Here is a 19945-nt window from a genome sequence, read left to right as displayed (position 1 = left end):
GCATTATAGGCTTGCAAAACATTCCTTTGTACATTTACCACTCTGTAAATCTGCCATTCCTTCTGACAACACTTGAAAGTTGTTTTGGCACAGATTATACTAAGCAATGAAGTGTTTCAGGTCTTATGTTGTCTCATTCTTCCTGCAAACACGTCTTAATTAAGGTGTGCAACAGTAGGGGGTCGTCATTGTCACGTTTTTATATCAAATTCTCCACACATTCTGGCCGCTCAGGTGGCGTAGCAGTAAAAACACACGCTGGAACCAGAGCTGGAATCTCGAATACATTGTATCGAATCTCGGCTCTGCCTGCCGGCTAGGCTGAGCGGCCACATGACAAACGATTGGCCTGTTGTTCAGATATGGGTGGAATTAAGCCGGATAAGGGTCTCTCTCTCATAACTAATGCAATTACGACCTCTGCTGGCTGATTGATGGCGCCTGCACAGAGATGAGAAAAGAGTGCTCTCAGGGTGTGTCTCTCTGTACACAGTGCTGAGCTGCACTGCACTCGTAAAAGTGTAGGTGATAAGATGCATACGGCACGCTGCCCACGTCGGATGGGGCGTGGGTTAGCTTCGTTCTCCTCAATCAGAGCAGGGATCAGCATTGGTGGAGAGGAAGCATGTCGCAGTTGGACGCACTAAAAGCGAGAAAAAGGGGAGAAAATGCATAAATTAAAAAAAATAATAATAATAATTCTCCACACATTCTCTCTAGCAGGCCAGCCCAGTACCTGTACACTCTTCTTCCATCGCCATGCTTTTGTAATGTGTGCAGCATGTAGTTTTGCATTGTCTTGTTGAAAATGCATAGACGTCCCTTCAGCTTGAACAGTACAGTGAATAACCTGAAAATAAAATTAAAAAATTATGTGGAAAACTGCTATTGGTTAAAAACAATAGTTCGGTTTTGCACTTTTTTTTTTTTTTTTTTTTTTTTTTTTTTTTTTTTTTTTTTTTACAAAAAGGGCTTTATCAAGTACGTCTCTCTAGGTTATTGTACTGTACAGTTTCATACACCATCAAAAGGTATTCTGACAGGAAGAGGTCTGGGACACCTTAAGCCACAACAGTATCAAAAGTCAGGGGTTTATCTAACAGCAAAACAATGACCCGAAGCATACCTTCAGGCAAAAACTGTTGTTAAAACTGTTTAAGACAAGAACAAGAAATGAAATCCTGGAATGACAGCAAAGCTCAGACTTTGGAATATACTAGACATAGCAAAAAAACTTCTGCAACATTGTTGGAGAAAACTTTTTGACTGGTATTGTATAGCATGACTACTACAATTCATTCATAGATTCATAGATTCAGTATACTGAAAGAGGAGTAAAGAATAGCTATAGATGGTTAAGGCAAAGTGTATTTTGCTAAGAACAACACACAATCATTAATTTATGAAGCGTAACTCGTAGGGCTGGGTATCGCCACTAATTTCCTGGATCGATTCGATTCGATTCACAAGGTCCCGATTCGATTCGATTCGATTTCGATTCAACACAGTTAGGCATATTTGAGTTACTTTAACAGGTTTTGTTTAAATATGTAAAGATGTTCAGAGAACGAATGTGATAATTGTACAAAGAACACTCATTATTAAAAATATTTGTGTATTTTGTTTACATAAATAATTAATCCAAAACAGAAAACAGTAACATTCATTTTTTTATTATTATTTTATATGTCTGACACGCTACAACATTGTAAATGTAATGTAAACATACACCTGGCTGTTAAACAGCTTATGCCAAGTTTACACTACACGACACTCTGATTAACACCTGGTCGCTGTAATGTTCACACTACACGACTGATCGGCGATGGGGGGTTTTACACTACACCATCTATCACCAGGGGGAATCACAGGCGAGCTTCTCTGGTCTCCAAAACTACGTTTTGTCACGAACCGTTTTGTGATGAAAGGTTTAATGATACCACGTCCAAACATGCACATCAACAAGTAGCGAGAGATCAAAGTTTGTGCGCTGATGAAATAAATGAATCTGAGTGGATTTGGCAACACGAGCAGCATGGATCGTTCTGTAGTGAGTTGGAGGTTAATAAATATTTTGTTTTGTAGAGAACGATCAGGTCAGAAATACTGTAAAACTCGCGTGTGCTAATGTATTCTGATAGAAACTATATTACGCCCCTGAACCACCTGTTTACAACCTCTCCCCTGTGTTTCCCCTCGCTGTTTCAAACATTGATTGAGAGCCGAGTTTTGATCGCAGAGCGAACACCGAGTTCCTCCCGAATCCAGCACCGACCCGTCGCCGAGCGAAAATCAGTGCAAAAAGTTGTGTAGTGGTCATAACTTGAGCTTCTGCCATGCTAAACTGATGTGCAGATCTCGTTGCATCAAAAAACAGTGGCTGGTCATGCGAAATTAAAGGGGGTAACAGGTTTCCGTGTGCACCGTAAAAAGGGGCATATTTAAAAGATCAATCTCGCGTTTATATGAATCGATATCGGATCGTTCAAATAAAGATCGATTCAAATCGAAAAATCTATTTTATAAACCCACCCCTAGTAACTCGCTATACCTGGGTTACACTTAATAAGCAATAAGTAAAGCCTTAGCTTTACTTGCTTCCTATAGCTCCTTTTTTTATGGTTATCGGTTGCTCCAGGGGCGGCACTGTGGCTTGGTGGGTAGCACTGTCACCTTACAGCAAGAAGGTCCTGGGTTCGATCCCCAGGTAGGGCAGTCCGGGTCCTTTCTGTGTGGAGTTTGCATGTTCTCCCTGTGTCTGCGTGGGTTTCCTCCGGGAGCTCCAGTTTCCGCTCACAGTCTGCCCAGGCTGCCCCTTAATATAACTTAATATTTCATTTTAAATGAGTAACTTACTCGACTAGTCCTATAATATTAACAGAACACGCTATGACTCCAGACAAGCAGGCATATACAGTATAGGACGGTTACACTGTACATAAAAGGATAACTATTTCCTCAGTGCCACTTTTTAATTACAAAAGAATGTCTTACCACTATCTTGCTACACATACTTCACATTTTTATAAAGCAGGCAGACACTTTCTGACCATGTTTTCTTATCATCAAAAATAAAAGCAGAGCAATGGGATAATGGATTTTTTTATGTATTTATTTTTTTATTTTATATTATATTATCAGTCGCTATTTTTATCATGGAAGCTTTGGACCGCTGATGGAAGCTCAGACTTTGATCAGGCAATTATTCTGCATGGTGAAAGCAGAGGAAAAGAAAATTGCTTTGCATCAAACAACCCCTATTTAATCTTAATAAATGGATTAAATTGAAATATGAAAAACAGGCACTTGTAACATCCTGCACTCTGATGTTTGTTTCAGCTCAGTCAGCCTTGAACCTATTTCTATCAATTTCAGCCTCTCCAAATATGAAACGGGGAGAACAGAAAATGGTAAAATATTGAAAATATATTATACAAAGAGGGTGGCTTTGGAGCCATAAATGTGGAACAGCCATGGATACTGGAAAACAACAGATCTTACTTGTATATGAAATTATCCTTCTTTTATTGGTTTACAGACTATCTTTTTTCACCAAAATCCCCCCCCCCCCCCCCCCCCCCCCCATTTAAAAAAAGCAATTAAAATAAAACAACATGGATAAATTAAAACAACACCAACCCCTGGATTGCACAGATGATTGCACTTAAACACGAACAAAACACTGTGTTGTTCATAAGCAAAGAACCTTGACATTCTTATGTAAAATGTATACAGTAGTTTCTTACTCAATTAAACATAAAATAATGCTAATTAGGCCCCCAAACACTGGGGCTTTTCTCACAATGAAACATTTAAATGTCATCTGGCATGATCTGGTCCTCCAGGGAACTAGATGCTGATGGTTTTTTACCAGGCTAATTAATAAATAAAGCAAGCATAGCCTCCGGCAAAGACTAGAGAAAAAAAAAGGCAATTGGGATTCCACTTGGCAGTGAAATGCCATTTCTAAAATTTTACATCAATTAATCTACTGTCCTAACTTTTTGTATTGCTGTTCAAGTCTTGGCTAAGTCCTCTGTACTCTGTTTATTGTTCCTTCACTGCTGCCCAGTTAACAAATAACAAGCAATACATACACAGTCCTATGCCAAAGTTTGGACCCACTAGTTTTTAAGTAAAAATAGATAAACATTTAAACATCCTGTACATAAAACAAAAAACAAATAACTCATTGTTAAGTTAAATTTAACATATTGAAAAACAAAACAAAATGTGCAACGTGCTAAATTAATGGTTATTGGTTCAGTTAGATTGTTTGTTAAGCTTTGCAAAAAAATCTTGTGCTAGAATTTGTTAAGTAGTACATCCACTGACCAGGCATAACATCCTAATATTGTGTTGGTCCCTCTTTTTCTGCCAAAACAGCCCTGCAACTGTGATGCACTGTGTATTCTGACATCTTTCTATGAGAACCAGCATTCACTTCTTCAGCAATTTGAACTACAGCAGCTCATCTGTTGGATCAGACCACACGGGCCAGCCTTTGCTCCCCACGTGCATCAATGAGCCTTGACCACCAATGACCCTGTCGCCGTTTTACCACTGTTCCTTCCTTGGACCACTTTTGATAGACACTGACCACTGCAGACCGGGAACACCCCACAAGAGCTGCAGTTTTGGAGATGCTCTGTCGTCTAGCCATCACAATTTGGCCCTTGTCAAACTCACTCAAATCCTTACGCTTGCCCATTTTTCCTGCTTCTAACACATCAACTCTGAGGATAACATGTTCACTTGCTGCCTAATATATCCCACCCACTAACAGGTGCCGTGATGAAGAGATAATCAGTGTTAATCACTTCACCTGTCAGTGGTCATAATGTTATTCCTGGTCGGTGTACATTTATTCGCTGTAGAGGATGGGTGAACTTATTTTTGCTTAGGAGATTAACAAAGCATACAATTTCATCAGGGATGTTCAAACATACAGTGTATCACAAAAGTGAGTCCACACCTCACATTTCTGCAGATATTTAAGTATATCTTTTCATGGGACAACACTGACAAAATGACACTTTGACACAATGAAAAGTAGTCTGTGTGCAGCTTATATAACAGTGTACATTTATTCTTCCCTCAAAATAACTCAATATACAGCCATTAATGTCTAAACCACCGGCAACAAAAGTGAGTACACCCCTAAGAGACTACACCCCTAAATGTCCAAATTGAGCACTACTTGTCATTTTCCCTCCAAAATGTCATGTGACTCGTTAGTGTTACTAGGTCTCAGGTGTGCATAGGGAGCAGGTGTGTTCAATTTAGTAGTACAGCTCTCACACTCTCTCATACTGGTCACTGAAAGTTCCAACATGGCACCTCATGGCAAAGAACTCTCTGAGGATCTTAAAAGACGAATTGTTGCACTACATGAAAATGGCCAAGGCTACAAGAAGATTGCCAACACCCTGAAACTGAGCTGCAGCACAGTGGCCAAGATCATCCAGCGTTTTAAAAGAGCAGGGTCCACTCAGAACAGACCTCGCGTTGGTCGTCCAAAGAAGCTGAGTGCACGTGCTCAGCGTCACATCCAACTGCTGTCTTTGAAAGATAGGCGCAGGAGTGCTGTCAGCATTGCTGCAGAGATTGAAAAGGTGGGGGGTCAGCCTGTCAGTGCTCAGACCATACGCCGCACACTACATCAAATTGGTCTGCATGGCTGTCACCCCAGAAGGAAGCCTCTTCTGAAGTCTCTACACAAGAAAGCCCGCAAACAGTTTGCTGAAGACATGTCAACAAAGGACATGGATTACTGGAACCATGTCCTATGGTCTGATGAGACCAAGATTAATTTGTTTGGTTCAGATGGTCTCAAGCATGTGTGGCGGCAATCAGGTGAGGAGTACAAAGATAAGTGTGTCATGCCTACAGTCAAGCATGGTGGTGGGAATGCCATGGTCTGGGGCTGCATGAGTGCAGCAGGTGTTGGGGAGTTACATTTCATTGAGGGACACATGAACTCCAATATGTACTGTGAAATACTGAAGCAGAGCATGATCCCCTCCCTCCGGAAACTGGGTCGCAGGGCAGTGTTCCAGCATGATAATGACCCCAAACACACCTCTAAGACGACCACTGCTTTATTGAAGAGGCTGAGGGTAAAGGTGATGGACTGGCCAAGCATGTCTCCAGACCTAAACCCAATAGAACATCTTTGGGGCATCCTCAAGCGGAAGGTGGAGGAGTGCAAAGTCTCGAATATCCGCCGGCTCCGTGATGTCGTCATGGAGGAGTGGAAAAGCATTCCAGTGGCAACCTGTAAAGCTCTGGTAAACTCCATGCCCAGGAGAGTTAAGGAAGTTCTGGGAAATAATGGTGGCCACACAAAATATTGACACTTCAGGAACTTTCACTAAGGGGTGTACTCACTTTTGTTGCCGGTGGTTTAGACATTAATGGCTGTATATTGTATATATATAATTATTATGTATAATAATTATATATTATGTATAATTATATATATACAAATTTACACTGTTATATAAGCTGCACACAGACTACTTTTCATTGTGTCAAAGTGTCATTTTGTCAGTGTTGTCCCATGAAAAGATATATTTAAATATCTGCAGAAATGTGAGGGGTGTACTCACTTTTGTGATACACTGTATATATGTAATATAGAATGGAATGGAATGGAATGGAATGGAATGGAATGGAATGGAATGGAATGGAATAGAATAGAATAGAATAGAATAGAATAGAATAGAATAGAATAGAATAGAATAGAATGCCTTTATTTGTCATATATACAAATACAGGTGTACAGTACTACTAAATTTTTTTGTCACATATTCCAGCTTATTTGGAAGCTGGGGTCAGAGTGGAGGGTCACCTCTGGAGCAGAGAGGGTTAACGGCCTTGCTTAAGGGCCCAACAGTGGCTCCATGGCAGAGCTGGGATTCAAACTCTCAACCTTTCAGCCCAAAGCCCTACACACAAAGCTACCACTGTCCCAACAAAAGGACAAAAGGTATTTGACAAACAAAAGGACTGGGCATGTGAGCATCGGCACTGGACCACAGAACAATGGAAGAAGGTGGCCTGGTCTGATGAATCACGTTTTCTTTTACATCACGTGGCTGACCATGTGCACCCTTTCATGAAAACGGTATTCCCTGATGGCTGTGGCCTCTTTCAGCAGGATAATGCGTCCTGCCACAAAGCAAAAATGGTTCAGGAATGGTTTGAGGAGCACAACGACGAGTTTGAGGTGTTGAGTTGGCCTCCAAATTCCCCATATCTCAATCCAATCGAGCATCTGTGGGATGTGCTGCACAAACAAGTCTGATTCATAGAGGCTCCACTTTGCACCTTACAGGAGTTAAAGGATCTGCTGCTAACATCTTGGTTCCAGATACCACAGCACACCTTCAGGGGTCTAGTGGAGTCCATGTCTCGATGGGTCAGGGCTGTTTTGGCAACAAAAGGGGGACCAACACAATATTAGGAAGGTGGTCATAATGTTATGCCTGATCGGTGTATATTATAATATCCACAAAGTTGAATCAGTTCATCTGGACACAAGTTTGTTGTAGAGATACGTTTCGTCACTCAATCCGAACGACTTCTTCAGTCTGAGCTGGTGTTGAATACTCCAACCTTATATGCAGTTGATTTGCATAACGACCGATCACTGCCCATTGCATAACAATGGAACCGGTGATCAGGTCCATATGTAATTCACAATGACCATTAATTACAATGGCCATGTGTGTCTTTCACACATGATTGGGGTAAAGCTCCTATTACAGCGTTGTATGATGGTGAGAGATGTACTCTCAGGCCCCCTCCCCGGTTCAGGGATGGCCGTTCCCTCTTCACGTAAATGGCCTCTTTGACTCCACGTTCAAACCAGTATGATGTTACATCCCTCTTCACGTGCATTCCGGTTGCTGAGGCAGTGGAGGTGGTCCATAGGAAACTACAAGGCGACCCCACCCTGAGCACGAGGACCACCCTTACCACGGATCAGGTGTGCACACTCCTAGAACTGTGTCTTCAGTCCACCTACTTCTCGTACAGAGGACAGTTCTACAAACAGAAACATGGGTGTGCTGTGGGGTCCCCCGTCTCACCTATTGTTGCAAACCTGTACATGGAGGAAGTGGAAAAGAAGGCACTAAGGTCCTACTCAGGGACACCACCGAGTCATTGGTTCAGATATGTGGACGACACCTGGGTTAAAATAAAATCAGAGAAAGTACCACATTTCATGGACCACATCAACTCGGTGGACAAACACATCAAGTTCACAAGGGAGGATGCAAGCAACAACGATTTAGCCTTCTTAGACTGTGAAATTGCTAGTAAAGATGGGGGACGTTTGAAAGTAAATGTGTACCGCAAACCAACACACACGGACCAGTACTTAAGGTTTGACTCCCATCATCCATTGGAGCACAAACTAGGAGTCATCAGGACGCTGCACCACCGGGCGAACAGCATCCCCACAGACACTACGGCCAAGGATAGAGAGAAATCTCATGTCAAGAAGGCCCTGGGTGAATGTGGTTATCATCTGAAACTTAATCCCAGCAAGACAGAGATGTTGCTCATTCCCGGAGATCAGTCTCCAACCCAGGACCTTCTCCTTTCTCTTGATGACTCCCAGATCAGACCATCTGATAAGGTAAGAAGCCTTGGTATTGTCCTGGATAACCAGCTGACCTTCTCTCCTTACATAGCCCACATGACAAGATCGTGCCGGTTCCTCCTGTACAACATCAGGAAGATTCGACCATTTCTCTCCAGGGAAGCTACCCAGATTCTGGTCCAATCACTTGTAATCTCAAGGTTGGACTACTGCAACTCCCTTCCCTCCTGGCAGGAGCTCCCATGTCCACTATTAAACCCTTGCAGCTCATTCAAAATGCAGCTGCCCGTCTGGTTTTTAACCAGCCCAAACACTGCCACATCACCCCACTGCTGCGTTCTCTTCACTGGCTTCCTGTAGCTGCACGCATTCAGTTTAAAACACTGATGCTCGCCTACAAAGCCAAAAATGGACCAGCCCCAAGCTACCTTCGTGGTCTAATCAAACCCCACTCTGTACCACGCAACCTCCGAGCCACTAGTCTCGCTCGACTTGAGCCTCCACCCAGGACTAAAGGAAGACAAGCATCAAGGCTCTTCTCTGTTCTAGCACCCAAGTGGTGGAATGAACTTCCTCTGTCTGTCCGAACATCTGAGTCTCTTGCTGTCTTTAAAAAACTATTAAAAACCCACCTTTTTACTAAACACTTAAGCTGACCTATACCTATTTACTAAAAATTTTTTCCATTTCATTAATAAAAAAAAAAAAAATAAAATAAAAAAAAACACTTTGGTTCTAACAGGTTTCAGCAGATTCGTGTTCTTTGACTGTTGTTTACTAAAACTTGAGAAATGAAATGTTTACTATGGAAGCACTTTTGTAAGTCACTCTGGATAAGAGCGTCTGCTAAATGCAGAAAATGTAAATGGTTATCCCAACTGGGCATTCGTAAAAGCGGGAAAAATGCCCAAACACAGCTCCAGTGGATCGAAGGGAGGAGAAGAACAACCGCGGTCTAAACGCAAACCAGTGGTGATTCCGTATGTGGCGGGAGTATCGGAACAATTAAGACGGATATTCTCCAAACAATGTGTTTCAGTTGCTTTCAAACCCCAGAACACGCTACGCCAGAAATTAGTTCACCCTAAGGACCGGGTTCCTCGACACAAACAGAGTAACGTAGTGTATGCTGTTAGGTGCCAGGAGGATTGTCGGGAACTGTACATCGGGGAAACTAAACAGCCACTGGCGAAACAGATGGCCCAACATAGAAGATCAACCTCTTCTGGCCAGGACTCCGTGGTTTACACCCACCTGCAAGCCAGTGGCCACTCATTTAATGATGAAGATGTGCAGATCCTTGACAAGGAGGAACGCTGGTTTGAACGTGGAGTCAAAGAGGCCATTTACGTGAAGAGGGAACGACCATCCCTGAACCGGGGAGGGGGCCTGAGAGTACATCTCTCACCATCATACAACGCCGTCATTGGAGCTTTACCCCAATCATGTGTGAAAGACACACATGGCCATTGTAATTAATGGTCATTGTGAATTTCATATAGACCTGATCACCAGTTCCATTGTTATGCAAATCAACTGCATATAAGGTTGGGGTATTCAACACCAGCTCAGACTGAAAAAGTCATTCGGATTGAGTGACGAAACGTATCTCTACAACAAACTTGTGTCCAGATGAACTGATTCAACTTTGTGGATTTGTGTACCTGGATTATTGAGCATGCATCAACAGATATTATAATATCAGTCTATCAGTTAAAATAGGTAATACTGTTTTAATAATCGATATTAACATCTGTTTTCTTTTAGTTTCTTTTTTCCCAGATGCTGTGTAGATTATGCATATGGAAGAAGAAAATATTTTTGTAGAAAGCTAAGAATTAAATTTAAACACAGCTATATGTGGAATGTTGTCATCATTGAAATATAATGAATGAGTTATGTGTTGCAAGGACACTCCATGGTGAAAGAAAAAAGCAGGTGTTAGTAGTGGAAAATTAAGGAACAGGAAGCGAGTCAAGAGCTGAAAGATACAATATATAATGGCATTGGAGAAAAGAGGACTGAAAGAGAATATATATTAAGAGAGGAGACAAGAGGAAAGGAGAGAAAAAAAGTACTGATAAGAAAATTGAGACACGAAAGGAAATAGATGAGCTTGGAGACAAGACTAAATGAGATAAGACAAGAGGAAGAAAAGAATTGGACAGGAGAGAACATACCGTAAGATGAGAAAAGACAAGAGGGGAGAATAGAAGAATAAAACAGCTATGGATAAGAGGTAAGAGCTTAATAGTTGGGTAGTGAAAACAGGAGAGGAAAGAAAGACAAATATAGTGAAGAGAAAATGTAATGAAAAGAAATCATGGGGTGAAGAAAAGAAAGGAATCAATTGAGGGAAAAAGAAGATGACACCAACCCCTTTTCCACCAAAGCGGATCTGGTTCTGTTCCGGTTCGCGAACTTGATATTGAACCGGTTTTGTTCCACCGGAAAAAAAGAGGTTCCAGACAGCAAACTAGCCTTCTAATCTGGCACAGAATACTTGTTTTTTCAGCGCGAACCGTGACGTCATCCATGGGCGTGTCACAGTGTAGAGGTTTGGGTGCTTTTACATGAGACATTATAACATTATATAGAATATAAACCACTTTCATCTTTTAAAGTTCACCTGATTACATTTTGAGCCAGTTTGCCGCTGATATTCGCTGATATTTTCAAAGCGATGAACTGTGTGATATGACTGACCCGGACAGTACGAACAACGTTTAACGTGAAAAATAAAGCGTAACGTGGCTTGTTGTACTAAAACAATGAGCGATGAATTTTGGCAGTACAGAGAACTTATAACCTGTACAGAGCACTTATAACCAGTAATAACGGAGAGAAATTTAGTGTTTTTGTGTAGTACTTTTAGTACATTGTCACGTTACACTTTATTTAGATGAAGCTTTTTGGTGGATTCAGAACCTCGATCTGCATAAACACCACACGTGAAGTTAATACGGCTAAACACAGATACATGTGGAGCTTTTAGAGTGGATTTGATGGTTATTTCACACAGATGGATGTTCGTGTTGTGGAACTTTAGTGATGTTTTATCGCTCAAGCTGAGCGCTGAGCAAAAGGGTCGCGGTGAGAGCAAAGCGCAAAACGCTTCTCACATCAATGAACTAGAGAAAACAACAACTGTGACAAACACATCTACATCTTCTTATCACCAATAGCTGATAGATGCTTTTTGCAGAAAAACCATCTGTAACAACAGCACAAATGCTCGCACATAATCTAAATGCGCCGCCTTCATGTTACTACTCTTTACTTTCTTTATGTAACGCCCACCGTTGATGACGCAGGCTTGGATACTAAAAACTGGTGGAAACGCGGGTCGGTTCTCTACAAAACACCAAGGTTTAAAGAAACCTGAACAGAACCGGTTCAAGAACCAGGGTTCTTTTGGTGGAAAAGCGCTACAAGATGAAATGAGAAAGGACTAAAAGAAAAGTCCAGTAGCAGAAGATAAAAGAAGAAGGTGGTAAAGGAGATGAGATAAGAGGGTAAAAAAGACAATATTTTAAAGGTTTACATCAGTTCAAATGAGTGAAATAATTAAATCAATTTTTAATTTTCTTCAAAGGATTAGTCCAGATTGTAAAAACTGGTTTCTTTCTGACTGTGTCCTTTCCAGGCATAATGGGGGAGTACGAGCCAAAAATCGAGGTTCACTTTCCTCCGACAGTACTCGCTGCCAAAGGAGCGACAGTGCGACTGGAGTGCTTTGCCCTCGGGAAGTAAGTAGATGCTGATAGAATTTGCTCTCCATGCATTCTCAGCCACTTCCACTTTCATCTGCCCCCTATTGTACTTCAAGGTGAAACTCAAAGCAAGGCAATACGCATCCAGGCAATACACAATACTCCCAGTACACTCATCTCCTATGGACTGGGTTTTAATCATAAATGTGATACTTGTCATTCTATCAAGACAAAATGCTGCGATGACAATGACTATTTTGATGGGATCCAGATCTGATGATAAAAGAGCATTTAGTTTTAACCTGTGCATCAGACTTAATATAGACTGGCAAAAAGCTTGCTTTTTTGAGATTCAGCTCTGAATACCAGGGTATTTTGTTTAGTTTCACAAAAGATTGGGGAGAGAGAAAAATAGAGATGGGATAAGGACTGTGCTGAATGTTTTTAATCTCCATTATGTCTACATTTGGCCACAAGGTCCCTCAGTGACAAATGGAGTTGGTCAGTGTGAACCGACTGCCAAGAGAAAGAAAAGCACTCAGACTAGCATCTATTAAATGTACTGGCTTTATTTTAACAGCACTAAAAGAGGATGCTTCTCTGTATGGCCTCCAGTTAGCTCATGCCAGGTTGTGCCCGTTTATTTGAACTATCTTCATAGCTTTTCTGATAGCCAATACTAAAATAATCTTTAACGACTACTTACTATATTTTTAGTTGGGATTTGCACTCCAGATTATCTGTTATAAATGCAGATTAATGTAATTAATATAAAGTTAAACATATAAACTGACACAACTATTATATGAGTTAAAACCTAGTACAGTTGCCAGGTAATTACCAAATTAGAAAATGCAAATGAAATAAAAATGCAGTGTTCCTTACATTTACTTTGACTTTTATTTGATTGCAGACAGTTTGAAGCTGAGATATTTCATGTTTTATCTGCTCAACTTCATTTAATTTGTCTGCAACACATTCCAAAAAAAGTTGGGACAGGGGCAATTTAGGGCTAGTAATGAGGTGAAATAACTCAATAATGATGTGATTCCAAACAGGTGATGTCAACAGGTGATTGTAATCATGGTTTGGTACAAAAGCAGCATCCAGGAAAGGCTGAGTCTTTCATGAGCAAAGATGGCCAGAGGATCTCCAGTTTGTCAACAAATGTGTGAGAAAATGATTGAAATGTTTAATAACAATGTACCTCAAAGAAAGATTGGAAGGGATTTGCATATTTCTCCCTCTACAGTGCATAACATCATTAAACGATTTAAGGAATCAGGAGGAATTTCAGTGCGTAAAGGTCAAGGGTGCAAGCTTAAGCTGAACGCCTGTGATCTTCGATCCCTCAGACGGCACTGCATCAAGAACTGCCACTCAACAATAGTTGATATAACCACATGGTCAAGGGATTACTTTAGCAAACCTTTGTCAAGCACCACAATACAGAGTTACATGCACAAATGCCACTTAAAACATTACTGTGCAAAAAAGAAGCCCTATGTTTACCATGTCCAGAAGCGGCGTTTACTTCTCTGGGCTCAGAGGCATCTAGGATGGACCATCACACAGTGAAAACTTGTATTGTGGTCAGATGAATCAGCATTCCAGGTCTTTAAAAAAAAAAAAAGAGGATACCGTGTGCTCCGGACCAAAGACGAAAAGGACCATTCAGACTGTTATCAGCAACAAGTCCAAAAGCCAGGGACCCCGTACTGTTGCACATCTTAAGACGTGTTTGCAGGAAGAATGAGACAAAATAAAAGCTGAAACATTAAATCAATTTTTCTCCTTAGTGCCAAAGCGGCTTTTAAGTGTGGTGAAAAGGAATTACAAAGTGGTAAATGCTTTACTCTCCCAACTTTTTTTGGAATGTGTTGCAGGCCTGAAATGCAGAAATGGATGTTTAATAATAAATGAAATGAAGTTGAGCAGATAAAACATGAACTATCTCAGGTTCATCCTGTCTGCAATGAAATAAAAGTCAAAGTAAATGTAAGAAAGTCTGTGTTTTTTTGGAGTTGGATAAAAAGTAGTTTTTTTTTTTTTGGAGGACATCTGTAATAGTTATAACCAAGCTGCAAGTTGGGTTTAAAATAAATGTACGGTAAAGTCTGTTACTTGGAGTTGAAGTCAAAGGGTAATATATACTTGCACATGAGAAAATTATATAGCTGTCTTTCAGTGTGCTCAAAAGAGCTTTGTAAGGTCAGGCGCTAATGCTGAACAAGTTAAAGTTGCTTGGTTCCTCCACGTAAATATCTTTATAAACCTTGCACAATGTGTCTTCTTTTACATTTCAGCATGACTCTGTGTACTAAGCGATGTCCAGAAATACATGGTTTGAATGAGTTTAGTGTGGAGAATCCCAGTGGCCTTCACAGAGCTCTGAACATCTTTGGGATGACATCACAAATGCTCTTTTGACTAAATAGGCACACATTTCTACTCCAACTCACATCCTGGGTATGTCCTAAATATAGCCAGTAAGATAAATCAGTTCCCAAAAAGTTGGGACAGTTGGGATCTCATCAAAAGAGGAGATTTTTTTTTTTCAGAAGAGTTCTAGGCACAATGGGGGGATGGGGCTGATCTGTATTGTTTTGAAATGGATGTCCAACAAGTTCATGGTCAGGTGTCCACATATTAATATTACTGTTAGCAGACAGTGTGCTAAAATACCTGAACTGAAGCCGCTCAGGTGGCGCAGCGGTAAAACACGCTAGCACACCAGAGCTAACATTTCGAACTCGTCGGTTCGAAACTCAGCTCTGCCATCCGAACATGAACAATGATTGGCTTGTTGTTCATACAGGGTGGGATCTGGATACGGATCTCATAACTGGTGCAATTACGACCTCTGCTGGCTGATTGATGGTGCCTGCACAGAGTCGAGGGATAATGCATTGATTAGGGTGTTGCTCTCTGTACGCAGAGCAATCCGCATATGAACTCGCCTCGTGCAGGTGAAAAGATGCAGTCGGCTACTGCACACGTGTTGGAGGGGGCGTGTGTCAGTCTCGCTGGAGATCAGCATCAGTAGAGAGGAAGCGTAATGCAATCGGGTAATTGGATTTGACTAGATTGGGAGGGGAAAAAAAACTTGTTAACATACTTTTGTCTGCATAGTATACGTCTTTGTACAAACATACTTTAACAAATTGGAGTTCTAAAGATTAAACTCATACCGCTAGATCAGGATATACATACAACAATTTTGATTAATATTGTGGTATTGTAGAAGGTTCCTAATTTTAAACTTTGTGATATAGCTTCCTAACTGCCTTATTAATGATTGTGAGCTGTTGACTTGATTGCAGTCGAGGTGGGTATATTGCTGCTCATGTCTCCTCTGACCAGCGTGCAGCCCTTGGCGGAACCCTTTTTCACCTCTGCACTCTGCACAGGCGCCTCTATCTGCCAATCATGGTCCTTACACCCACATAGTCCGGTCTCCTGGCCTAGCACTGCCAATTATGCCCGCTAGATGGCGCCTAGCCGACCAGTGGCAACGAACCGGCGGGTTTCGAACCGAGGAGTTCAGAATCTTGCGGAATATCCTGCTGTGCCACCTGGGCGCCGTAATTCTGCTTCTATTTAACGTTTAATACCTTGTTTTCTTTTGCAAATCATACAAAAACATAACGATTTGAGTAAATCTTTGAGTTATAATCTTTAAATAATTAACATTTTGCTTGATCGTGGTTTGGATAGAAATAAGCCAGTTTTGGCACATCATTTTACAATGTCATGGACTGCTTACTTTAAACCCCTTCAATTTAGCTATAATTTGACATAGAGAAAGCTGCTCTTCGCTTAGAAAACCTATTTGACCTCTGACACATTCACTTCAAGCCGATTCTGTCATATTTTTCAGTCACAATGCTACTTGAACCTGAAGCGCTGCCATATTTATGACAAAGAAATAGCTCAAAATGTATGATCTGAACTGAGCTTCTGATGAGTAGATCAAATCGACCTGGGTGTCGTGAGCAAACATGTTTATTTGCTTTTCAGTAATGTCCAGTACAAAAAATTTCTGATGTTCCTGTACATTTTCAAAGGTTCAGTATATCACCTAAATTGTTATGCTGATTATGATTTGTAAGCATTATTTTAAATTTGAGGAAAAAAATAGGAAAATGTTAATTAGTGGTCTTACACTTGTATATAATTATTTATATTTTATTTATTTTTAAATGTAAATCGCATATAAGTTTAAAATAAAAATAACTATTGAGTGAGTACTTTTATGTTGTTTTTTTAACAAAATAAAATGAATGACTTTTTTAACATTTAAACACTTAGCACTTGTCATTTTTAATGTTGGCTCAAATAACATAGCATGAAAGGCTATAATAAAGTCAATAAGAAAATTTAGGTCCTCATTTTGCTTTCTATACTTTAAAATAAGGGCCATAAACAACACTAAAGAATAAATCATATGGTGTTTTTTACGTTTTAAGTAAATACTGCCAGTATCTCTACTTTCACTATATATATATATATATATATATATATATATATATTAGGGCTGTCAAACGATTAAAATTTTTAATCGCGATTAATCTCAGAATAGCATATAGTTAATCGCGATTAATCGCATTTTTAAAAAAAAGAAGAAAACAAGGATTTTTAAGTGAAATGTTACAATTAAAATGGTGAACACATTTTATGCTAAATGTACTTATGTTAAAAACTGCTGGGACAAGAGAAAACTGTAAGGGAGTTTTAATTACTCACATACTAGGCAGTAATATTATTCAGCAGAGATCCTTGACTTTGTATATACCTGTATGTCAGATTGTAGGTTAAAATTTCTCCATCAGCAAACATTGTAAATCAGCGGTGCTTTAGGTGGGATAAGGCGTAGTTATTGTAACAGACTTTTCTGTGGTTGTATCGTGACAATGATTTGATGGACGTTTCTACACGAAGTGAGTGTGTTTTGACCCTTTGGGGCTTCCATAGTTCATGGAATAGCATGCTTGTCTAACGACTCTAGCTGTCCGCTATTCGGTACCGTAACAGAAAAAGTAATAAAAGTGTTATGCTCCCGACAATTTGTGAATATACCGTGTATTTATTTTTTTATTAAGCGAGTGCATCACTATGACGCTCGGTTACATTATGATAACAAACCGCAAATGAAAAACGGTGGCAAGCCTCAACATGAACTACGGATGACTCGCAGGGCCAAATAGAATTTGCGTTAACGGCACTATTTTTTTTTATCGCGTTACATTGAGATCGCGTTAATGCGTTATTATCGCGTTAACTTCGACAGCCCTAATATATATATATTGATGAGGCATAACATTATGACCGCCTTCCTAATATTGTGTAGGTCCCCATTTTGCTGCCAAAACAGCTCTGCAACTGCGATTTACTGTGTATTCTGACACCTTTCTATCAGAACCAGTGATCTACAGTAGCTCGTCTGTTGGATCAGACCACACGGACCAGCCTTCGCTGCCCACGTGCATCAATGAGCCTTGGCCGTCCATGACCCTGTCGCTGGTTTACCACGGTTCCTTCCTTGGACCACTTTTGATAGATACTGACCACTGCAGACCAGGAACACCCCACAAGAGCTGCAGTTTTGCAGATGCTCTGACCCAGTCGTCTAGCCATCACAATTCGGCCCTTGTCAAACTCGCTCAAATCCTTAGGCTTGCTAATTTTTCCTAATTCTAACACATCAACTTTGAGGATAACATGTTCACTTGCTGCGTAATATATCCGACCCACTAACAGGTGCCGTGATGAAGAGATAATCAGTGTTATTCACTTCACCTGTCAGTGGTCATAATGTTATGCCTGGTAGGTGTATGATGCCTTTATTTGTCATATATACATATGCAGATACAGACAGTTGATAGCCCAAAGCTCGACCCACTAGGCTACCACTGTCCCATTTCTTTTATATGTATAACAATTTTTACACAGTCATATTTGTCATATTTTTATTCATTCTACTTGAATTAAAAGTTGAGCATTTAGTATTCAACAAATCTGTTTCCCTCACATTATCTGAAAAGCAAAATTGTATTTAGCATAAAACAACACAGCTTCCTATTATGAATCCTAATCCTGTGTCTCTGTGTCTGAGCACTGTGTGTATCTGGTATTTGCTCAGAATTGAACATCTGTATGCACGATCATAGAAGCAAACAATTTTTAATCACCACTGCTTTATGAACCTAATAAGTATTTACTGTGTGTGGAACTCTATTGTGACTGGAAGATATTTTATAAGTAATCACTTACATTAGAGTATTGGATCGTTGCTTAAACCTGTAGACGTTGCTTATTGTGTTTTTGCCCACCAGTCTCTATGTGTTCAGTTACACTTCTTGGGGAGTTAGCCGCTCGGCAAATGACTAAATTGCTTGGACTTTTACCTGTTTATCTCATTGTCCTCTAAACCAATTTGGGGCTGAAGGTCTTGCATTGAAAGAAGTAATTCGGTAAATTTCCTGCCTCAATGACATTCTCTAAAATGAATGATTTATTAGGAAACCTTATTAGGAAATGCCACTCTTTATATAGGTTTTTGACCTTATTTTGCTCAGAATTGCTGTTGTGTCAGTCAGTATGGGTGACAGTTAGGAAAGGTCTTTGTGTGCCACCTAAGGAATTACAGCATTTATTAGCAGTATAACCATTGTTAGCATGAACAGATGTGGGATAAGCTTTTAGTGACAAACCCTTTATAATGAAACAGCTACATTGTGCAAACTTAAAAAGTTTGCTTAACTTCTAATAGAAGGTTTTTATCCTTGATGACAGCAGAATCTTTGTATTGCACGCACAATTTACACCGATTAGGCATAACATTATGACCACCTTCCTAATATTGTGTTGGTCGTCGTTTGCTGCCAAAACAACCATGCAGTTGTGATGCACTGTGTATTCTGACATCTTTCTATCAGAACCAGCATTAATTTCTTCAGCAGTTTGAGCTACAGTAGCTCGTCTGTTGGATTGGACCACACGGGACAGCCTTCGCTCCCCTCATGCATCAATGAGCTTTGGCCACCCATGACCCTGTTGCCGGTTTACCACTGTTCCTTCCTTGGACCACTTTTGATAGATACTGACCACTGCAGACCAGGAACACCCCACAAGAGCTGCAGTTTTGGAGATGGCCCTTGTTAAACACGCTCAAATCTTTACGCTTGCCCATTTTTCCTGCTTCTAACACCTCAACTTTGAGGATAACATGTTCACTTGCTGTCTAATATATCCCACCCACTAACAAGTGCCATGGTAAAGAGATAATCAGTGTTATTCACTTCACCTTTCATTGGTCATTATGGTATGCCTGGTTGGTGTATGTACTTTTATGCAAGGCGTTCAGTTAATTATTGCTCTGCTCTTTAAAATTAGGTTAATTTAGAAAGACATCATACAAATGTAAAATTTATTGTAGTAAAAATCATCTCTAAATATTATCTCATGTCAGGAGAAAATATGCTGTGATATTTTCAATTGTAACAATACATTTTTCAAATGTAATGCTTCTCAATTACAAAAGCATTAAAGAGGGCGCAGAATTTTAACACCAATTATACTGAACTATTGTTCGAAATTAAAATGAAGTATGCCTGCT

The 19945-nt window shown here is 40.3% G+C and overlaps 1 protein-coding gene across 1 annotated transcript in view; it reads left to right on the top strand.

Moving 5' to 3' along the window:
• The window catches only part of cntn5 (contactin 5), a 221663-nt gene that overhangs the window by 119313 nt on the left and 82405 nt on the right, over positions 1-19945 (top strand). Inside the window, exon 7 of the mRNA XM_063005082.1 lies at positions 12261-12363. Coding sequence (XP_062861152.1) covers positions 12261-12363 — 103 coding nt within the window. The remainder of the gene's footprint in view (positions 1-12260; positions 12364-19945) is intronic.

The sequence above is a fragment of the Trichomycterus rosablanca genome, chromosome 11 (assembly GCF_030014385.1).
Source record: "Trichomycterus rosablanca isolate fTriRos1 chromosome 11, fTriRos1.hap1, whole genome shotgun sequence".
Classification (NCBI taxonomy): Eukaryota; Metazoa; Chordata; class Actinopteri; order Siluriformes; family Trichomycteridae; genus Trichomycterus; species Trichomycterus rosablanca.
Note: the sequence above shows the minus strand (reverse complement) of the source record. Positions and strands in the feature narration are given on the sequence as shown.